Raw genomic sequence first — 8,838 nt, 5'->3', positions numbered from 1 at the left:
CCTGCCCGTTTCCCCAGAACGCCGGGTCCTGACGTTGGGGCGGGGGCGCCGCGGGAGGCGGGTCGGCGCGGCGCCGGCCCCTCCCCCCGGCCTCGGCGGTTCCGACGCGGCTCGCAGCGCGGGGGCCCCGGACCGGGCGGGCTGCGCGGCTGGCGCGGGGCTCGGGTGCGAGGCGCGCGCCGCGCCCTCCCCCTCCTGCCCGGACTCCGCAGCGGCGCGGGGCGGGGGGGCGCTGCGGAGCGGGCGGCGGCGGCGGCGGCGGGCGGGGGCTAAAAATACCCGGCGGCGGCGGCGCGGCGACTGCTGGGGCTGCGGGGTGCGGGCGCGGGTGCGGGCGCGGGCGCGGGCGCGGGTGCGGGCCGGGGGGCCGTGCGGGCCAGGCCGAGCCCCGCTGACCGACATGCTGACCTTCTTCCTCGTCTCTGGGGGGTCCCTCTGGCTGTTCGCGGGTAAGTGCCCGTCCTGTCCTCGTCCCGGACTCCCCTCCCCGGCGCGCCGTGGGGTCTCGGCCCGGGTGGAAAAGAGCCCCCCGGTCCCCGCAAAGCCTCCAGCCCTGGCCCCCCCGGAGGAGCAGCTCGGTGTGCGGGAATGAGGGGCCTTGCTCTCAGGACCCCACGACCACCTAGCTCCGGTTCTCGCACCCTCGCCCCTGGGAGCCAGCACCGTCCCAACAGTGATCAGACTAGGCCGAGCCCACCCGTCCCCCAAAGGACGGACATGGTGCATCCTTGTCCATCCATCCCCAGTATCCAGAAACGTAGGGTGTTGGTCCCGGACGATCTGCTGCGGGTCCGAGGCGTAACCAGTACTGACCTGGGGCTTCCTGTCAGGGGTCTCCTCAAGACCCCTCACTGCCCACCCTTGAGCCAGAAATTTTCACCAGGTTTCTGTAAAAAGGTGTTCACCTGACTCCTTAGCTCTGCACAGTGCTTGTGTCCCCACTGCTCCCAGCCTGCTCCCCTCCCCCTCGCGGGAGTCAGCGACTCGCCCCTGCATTCTCTTAGGGCGCTATGGGGACCCTCTCTGAATCCCCGCCCAGCACTCCTCCCTCCTCCTCCCCAGCCACACACACACACACACACACACACACACACACACCTGGGGTCTCACCACAGGCCCATTCATCGACCAGTTCTGCTGCCTGCACCAGCCAGTCCCCTCTGAGAGACTCGGGTTCCTCCAGGGTATAATACCACTAAAGGGTCTCCACTTCCGGCTGCCCATGTGCAGATTTAAGGCTGATAAGGTATGTGAAATGTTTCGGAACCTTAAACCGGCCTCCAAAGGGCCCTAGTCCAGAGCAAAGACTATGAATGTTAATGTTTATAATTATTTCACATTCAAACTGCAGCATCAGAGAAAGTAATAAGGGTTCTTTTTGAGCCAAAGAGGGGAAGCCGACCCTTTTGAGATCCTTACCTGAAACTTTAAATATATTATTCAAAATTCACAGCAAATAGTAGGAGTTTCGTGGTGCTTTCCCTTTCTAACTGAGGTTCAGAGGTTAATTGACTTGCCCAGTGTGACATGGGTAGTATCTGGCAGAGTGGGATCTAATGTGAGGTTTTAATTGATCAATCATTGCTAAGTGCATGGGGGTATCAGGCCTGAACCTTGAGAATTGGTGGGCCAGGTAATCACCATCACCACCACCACCACCACCACCACCACCACCACCCCTACCTCCAACGCCCCCCTCCCCACACTGCCCTGAGTTGGGCCACAGGGACACTTCCCCTGAGCAGGGGAGTGAGTGAGGCCTCTCTAATCCCTTCAGCTCCCTAAGCTCCTTCTGTCTGCTGGTGTCTGAGGACAGGCTGTGCAGGGCCACTCTGGGCCTGACGTGCTCATCCAGCAGGCAAGATCTGGACTAGAGCTGGGATCACAGGTAAGAGGCAGAAGTTACCAAAATAATGATAAGGTTGATGATGGTGATAGGAACAGCCCCCATTTATTGGGTGGTGGTCTCAGGGCCTTTCCCTAGTGCCAGGACGCTTTGCTCTACCTGTAGTCAGCCCTCACCTGGCCATGGGTCCAAGGGCAGCTCTTTGGAACCCTGGAACCTTGGTCTTCTGCAGCTACAGGGAGTTAGTTGTCTGGAGACTGCAGGGCCACATGTGCCAGGCATAATCAGCAGCCTTTGAGAAAAAGCCTCTCACAGTATTGGGTCCTTGTCTGAAATTGGGCTTTGGCAGACCCTGACTCAAAGTGGCCTTCTGTCCTGCTTCCTTGTGGAACAATTCCCAAAGTGATCATATGCCTCCCCGAATGGGATGGTACAGAGGCCTTGGAGTGGTCAGGGAAGGAGACTCTTGGTGCAGGTGGCAGCTGTTTCCATACAGGGCAAGCTTCTCAGTGCAAATAGGAAATTACTCAAAGATGCCACACTTAGTGCAAAAGTTAGAGACTGAGTAGTGATCATTTGATGGAATACCCCATACATGTATGGGGGCATTCCCAGATTGTGTGTCCACCTTGTTTGGGACTTTGCCCAGACCTCAGCCTTTCTCTGGGGAGAAAGAGAACCCTAGGCTAAGACTGACAACACATTCGGCCTGGTAATTTCCAGGGTCCCTAGGCAGCTGTCAGATAAATACCTTTGGCTCAGCTAGAAACAGGACATGGCCCTCAAGGTGATGTCACTCTTTAGTAGAGTTATGTGCTTTTCCCACCCATTCTGGCCTTAAGGAGACAAGGGCTGCCCCGCAAGGGACTGCCGGGAGAGGTTGATATGAAGGGTAGGAGGAAGCTACCTGGAGGAAGAACTGTCTGTCTGGGGGAGGTAGCCATGTGCTCTGAGCCCTAGAAGAACAAGAGCTGCATCTGTCCTATTCCCCACTGAAGAGGCCATCACTGAATCCTGGGCCAACCCAGATTCCACCTGTGTGCTGCATAGTAAGCAAAGGAACAAAGAAAATAGATCTGAGTCAGATGCTGAACCTGGCCTGGGGAAAATATGGTTGGTCTCAGTGCCATGAGCATTCAGAGGACTGTGGGAGCAATGGACTGGCACTCCTGCCTGGCCATATGGCACCGTAGGGCAAAGTAGAAAGAGGCACTGCCCTTAGTGGATGAATTTCTGAAAGGGCGTCGTTCCTTGAGGGTTGGACAGCCCCATGACCTTGGACAATATCCATTCTGCTCAACCATATACCTGACCATTGGTGTCATCTTGATAAGGTTTCTGCAGCATACAGGGATGTTTGTCAGAAGCAGATAGGCCAAACTCCAGGTAGAGAAAGTCAGGCCAGAAAAGGTGTACAGGATGAATTGTGGGGAGTGGGTCTTCAGAGTCTTGTGCTCCTGGAGCCTAGGTTGTGGGAGAAGGATGGAGTCTGGATAGCAGAGGATTCTGGAGGAAAGGGTGTTCTGCAGAGGAGCTCTCCGTTTACCTGCAGTAGCCAGGCTGCGCCAGCAGGGGGAGACTGGTAGAGCGCAGAGAGGCTGTTGATGTTTTGGATAAGATTTAGATGTGCCTGTGGTCGAGGCTGGGCTCCTGGAAGGGAAAGTAGGAGGCCCAAGCTGTGACCCTGGGGAATGGGAGCTGGCCCGGGTGGCAGAGACTGGTGTGGCAGCCATCTGGCTGTAAGTGTCTTGAGACAGGTGCAGACTTGTACAGCCTGGTTTAGTTCAGCCCTGTCAAATCTTCACCTGATTCCAGGCTCCCATTAGGGTGGAAGACTAGTGTGAGATCTGGAGCCATTTCAGGGGACCCAAGAAAGCACTTATGGTCCTGACACATTGTGGAGCTGCAGGCAGAACACCTGAGGGCATGCCTTACAAAAGAAAATTTAGATTTGTACCTAGTGCACTGCCCCATGGGAGAATTCTGACCTCAGCACCTTATCTTCTTCCCCAGCCTGTGGTAGGGTACTTGGGTCCTACCAGTGACAGCACACAGACACCAGAGGGCGTCAGAACCTGGCCATTGAGCTATCTGGCTGGTTTTCTGTCCCACGTGATTATAAGGGCTCTTAGGTTGACCTTCAGAAGACTGACTTAGGCTTGGCTACAGGCCCCAATGGGACCCAGGGCTGTCCCATACACATAGCAAGCAGGATAAGTGAGCATAAGGTTCTGACTTGTTTGCAAAAAGGCAAAAATTACTGGTGTTTGTGTAGCACAGCTGTACTTTGTAATTAGCCATGTAATTAGCCTGGTACATAGTAGGCGCTCAAATATTCATTGAATGAACTACTGTGGGAGGGGGGTTGTTTTAAGGGCGGGGGGAATCTTGTTATAAATGTACTGATTTGACTGCTGTTTCTCTGAGCACCTACCAGGCCAAGCACAATATTCTACAATTCCCTAAGCTTTCATTTAATCTTTCCCACAACACTGTGGTGCTGTTAATGATCCCCATTTAATAGATGAGTCATTGAGACTCAGGGATGTTCAGAGGGAAAGCAGCTCCTAAGAGTTATGAGCCAGACCATGCTCTCAGACTTTCAGTCCAGGGAGGGACCACCAGTATGAGCAGCCAGGGCCTGAGCCCTCCAGCAGGCTTGTCAGTGGGCACAAGCAAGGGAGTGGTCTTTTCAAATGGAGAGGGTTTAAAGAGAGGACAGGCATAAAGTGCCAAGGGCAGGGCTAGCACACAGGAAGGGTCCTCTTAATTGTTAACTTGAGCTAGGTTTTCCTTAAAGTAGCTTCAGGGTTCTGACATGCAGAAAGGGAGTAGGGAAACAAGGCATTCCAGGCAGAAGGACCAGTATAAGGAACGATTGGTTGTAGGAGTGAAGGAAATCTAGAGACACTCTGCTTGACCAGTGAGGTCACCAGGGCTGGATTCTGCAGGCCCTAGGATACCAGCCCGGGCAGCCTGGGCTTTGTTCCATCTAGTGGCTACGTCAAAGAAACAGCCCAAACTGGGCATGTGGGTGACCAAGGTGACACTACCCCTATGCTCCATATACCACATGCATTGCCTAGTGGCACCTTATCCACTGACTGCAGTTGTTGGCTTCCTATACTGTGATCTCCTAGAGGGCGGGACCAGAGTTTCTCCCATGTGCTCCCCAGTCCAGGCCAGGCACAGTGTGTACCAGTATTTATTGCATAAATTAATGAAATGAAGAATTCTGTGAGAACAATTTATTTTAATAATGATGTGTTTTATAAGCTGTTTTCTTATAAAAAGCTAATCACAAATTGATTAGCAAATAACAGAATTTGAATGTGCTCCTACTAGATGCCAGGCTCTATGGCCAGCTGGGGGTGATGGCAATGTGGTAGATGCAGTGTGTGTGTTGGGGGGGAAGCAGATGTGAACTCCTTGCAGGCAGGACAGGTTATGCCTTCCCTGGGGAACCTTAGTGCTAAGACCCCAGAACAGAAGGAGGTACTCCAAAAGTATTTGCTGAAAGAAGAAGGAAAGCAAGAAGGAAAGAAGATGAAACCCATCACTACTGGTGATTGGTTTTGTAGAAGATATTCTATTCTGGGGGCAAGGTCCTTTTGTATCCTTAGAGCTCCGGTAGGCTGGGAGCTCTGGCCTAGCAGAGCAGGGAGCAGGTCCCAGCCTGAGTCCCCAGCTCACTGGATGGGCCGGTGTGATGACCCCATTTTCTGCCTTGGTCTGACCAGAGTCCTCACTACTCACTCATTGAGCCTCACGGGTGCCACTTTGGGCCGTTAGGGTGTCCTTCAGGATGCCCAGGCTGGTCTCCCACCATTGTTTGCCTGCTCTGGAAGCCAGTAGTGGGTGAGTCATTCCCAGAATTGGTTCCTTTTTGTGGCTTCTGATTCGTTTGAGGCTTGGGGGTTTGTGACAGGCAGAAGTAGAAAGATGGGAAGTGGGTTGGGACAAATTCTGAACCAAGCTGAGCTGTGTGTTCTGAGGGAAGTTACTATCCTAGAGCCTGTAATCTCAGAGCCTGAAGGATTTTGAATCCCAAGAAGTCCCACCTGTGCTTACTCACCTGCTCTGCCTGGAGACATCTTTCCTCTCCCGACAGCTAGTCCAGGCATTTAGCTGGGAGTGTCTGTGGAGAATCGAGAAAGCTAGCCTCTGATTTCCTATCTGCCCATTCAGGCCTGCGTTCTGAGAGAGCTATCTTCTGAGGGCTTTAGAGCAAGAAGCGAGGTCAGGATGGTGCCAGTGAGGGAATAGTCAGCATCTCCACTTTCTGACCCCGGGATAAGCAAATCCGAATGATACCCATTGGAGCCAGGAACAGACCCAGTGATAGACGGCTGTTGGAGAGAAGGGAGATGACAGGCAGGCCCAGGTGGAATGGGCAGCTCTGGGGCCAAGATCATTAACCGACCCCAGGAACCCTGCCCTGTTCCCAGCACACAGTATCTGCCTGGACCACCAGCACAGCAGGTGGATCTCAAGGAACCAAACAGGACTCAGCCCTAATACAAAGCCCTGTGTTTCCCTCCAACTTGTGGATTGTTGTTGGGGCTGAGTATCTCCAATCAGACGCCTGACCTCTGCCTTAGCCTTGGCTATAGACCACTGTAGGCTGTGACTGCAGATCCTGTCAAGTAGGTAGAAGGGTCACTGGGAGGGACAGTGAGGTCAATCAGAGATTGGATGGCAAGGCGACACAGCAAGGACAGTCAGAGGTCAGGGAAGGTAGTTGGAGGTGGGGCGGCAGGGTGGAATACGGGCCTCCCAGGGAGATTAGATAGGGAGGTTAGCTGGCCAGAGGCTGGATATTGAGGCTCCAGAGGCCAGTGAGAGGAAGGCAGTTACCAACATGGAGAGGAGGGCCTCACTGAGACCCATCTTAGCCTGCAGTGACCCCTGAACTTTGGAAGGAGCCATGCTTCTGGCACCTCTGCTATGGTCCCTAGAAGTGGGACTGTCTGAAGCCACTAACCCCAGGACCCTGCTTAGTGTCTGGCAAACTTCAGTGTTAATGGTGATAGTAACTTCCAGCAGATGATTTGGATGTGGCTCTCTAGGGGACACCCTCAGCTCACCCATACTTAGCACCCCTCCCTCCCTGCCTGCAGGCTCTCTCCACAAGCCTTGCTGTACCTGGAGTGGTAGAAAGAAAGGGAGGACAGAGCTTCTGGCCAGCGAGCTGGTGGGAGGTGGGGGTATGTATGTCCCTGATCTCCTTACCACAGGTCTGATATCAGGAGAGGCTGTGACCCGGGAAGCACCCTTTCCATCTGTACTGAGGTGTCCTTTTGCCTCCCCTTCCTCCTCCTCCTCCTCTGCATCCTGTTCCTCCCAGAAGGAACTCCATTAAACACTCTCAGACATGCCTTGGCTGTCTGGGTGCACCCTGTAGCCCCAGTCTATAGAAGGGAGACCTGTGGTGGGACCAGCAGTGGATGCTCATCCAAGATGGGCATTTTCTTTGGGCTGAGAAGCTGACTGGGCCTGTTTCCCTTGGATAGCAGGGAATCTGCAGAGCATCCTCTAGACCTCCGATTGGTTCTGAATCAGTTCCTGAACTGGTTTTGTTCTAGCTTTCTCCTCAGGCTAAACCATCATGTGTGTGTTTGAGATCTCCCAGTGTCACTATCTCCAGTTAATGGGAGTCTGAGTAGCATCCATACTTCATAGGGTACAAGATCTGTGCTGTAGATAAAAGACAACTTTTGGTGATGTTCAGGTGTCAGAAAAGCAGCATTTCTGGTCTCTGGAAGTCTGAACAAAATTGAAGTCTGATCTTGTCGTGGGGCCTGCTTTGAGGATGGAATCCAAACCCTGGAGTGTCCCAGAAGCTTGTGATTTCGCACACTGGGTCTGGGTTACCAGGAACCCCACCCACAGCTTGAGGGCGCTTTTAGCAGCAGCAGCAGCAGCACCAACACCCTGCAAGCCAGGCTGAGGATGCTCGCGGTCTCCGTTCTTACAAGCCCTCTCTGTGTGCTGCAAGGTCTTTTGTTTACCATCACATTTTTCTTCCTTTTTCTTTCTCCATATTTAACCACCATCAACACCATGAGAATTACCAGCGGTGTTCCCTCATATTTAAAAGATGGTGACCTCAGACCCAGCCATTTCTATTTTGGCAACGGGCAGAAAACCAGCAGAGCCTCAGAATCACTGGGTTGATCACTATCAACCAGTTCCACTTCTTGATACCACCCACCCTGACCTGACATACTGTTCTCCTGGGGGCCACAGAGGCCTCTGGCTCCTTCTGGAAAGGTGGTGGGTTCAGGAAGAATCCAAGTGATGGGTGCTCTCGGTGGGTCAGTGTGAACAACGTCCAACAGCCTTGCCAGGCCAGCCAGGACCTCGTTTTGCTTGAGTCTGAAAGAGATTTTTGTTTTCTGGTGAGAACAGCCCCAGTCTGGCGCCGGAGCCAGCAGCAGGAATACAAACCCTTTCATGTGACAGCCCCAGAGTGGAAAGATACAGCACCAGGCCCTCCCCTGCACTCCTCGGGAGGCGGGTATTTGCATATTCCCCATTCATCCTGGCCTTGAAAAGGAGGCCTGAGTTCTCAATGCTCCCTGCCCAGCTGAGGGCTGGGCTGCTTGAGCCTGGCATTAACCCTGTGGACACCATAGCCCCTCATGGGCCAGAGAACAGGACTTGGCAGGTGCAGGGCAGCAAGAGACAGCTGCTGTGTGGCCCTGGCCTCCAGAGGGATGATTCGGGAGGTGGCAGGGTCCCACTGACAAGCATGGCCTTCTGCTGAACTGAGTGAAACTCAGATTTGTTTCTTTTTGTGGCATTCAGAAAAGGAACATTGTCAGAGTACAAGGAAGCCAGGAAATTAAGCTGTTTATCAAATTTTCCAGAAAATTTACCTCTAACCAAAAGCCAAACTTTCTTCTCTGCTCATTGTCTATCCTGTGGGGGGGAAGAAAACAAAAACAAAAACAAAAAAACATAAAAAAAAACAAACAGTGGCACTTAGA

The 8,838-nt window shown here is 53.4% G+C and overlaps 1 protein-coding gene across 4 annotated transcripts in view; it reads left to right on the top strand.

Annotated features, from left to right (window-relative positions):
• The first annotated feature begins 311 nt into the window (after window positions 1-311).
• ACSL6 (acyl-CoA synthetase long chain family member 6) overlaps window positions 312-8,838 on the top strand; it is a 57,684-nt gene continuing 49,157 nt past the window's right edge. For 3 of the 4 annotated variants that reach the window (XM_077911581.1, XM_077911582.1, XM_077911580.1), the window contains exon 1: window positions 319-449. In XM_077911581.1, coding sequence (XP_077767707.1) covers window positions 401-449 — 49 coding nt within the window. In that variant the 5' untranslated portion in view covers window positions 319-400. Of the gene's footprint in view, window positions 450-1,777; window positions 1,889-8,838 lie in introns of all 4 variants that reach the window. The other variant, XM_077911583.1, reaches the window with a different exon arrangement.

Source organism: Canis aureus, chromosome 10 (assembly GCF_053574225.1).
Source record: "Canis aureus isolate CA01 chromosome 10, VMU_Caureus_v.1.0, whole genome shotgun sequence".
NCBI lineage: Eukaryota > Metazoa > Chordata > Mammalia > Carnivora > Canidae > Canis > Canis aureus.
This window is presented reverse-complemented; position numbering and strand designations above follow the sequence as displayed.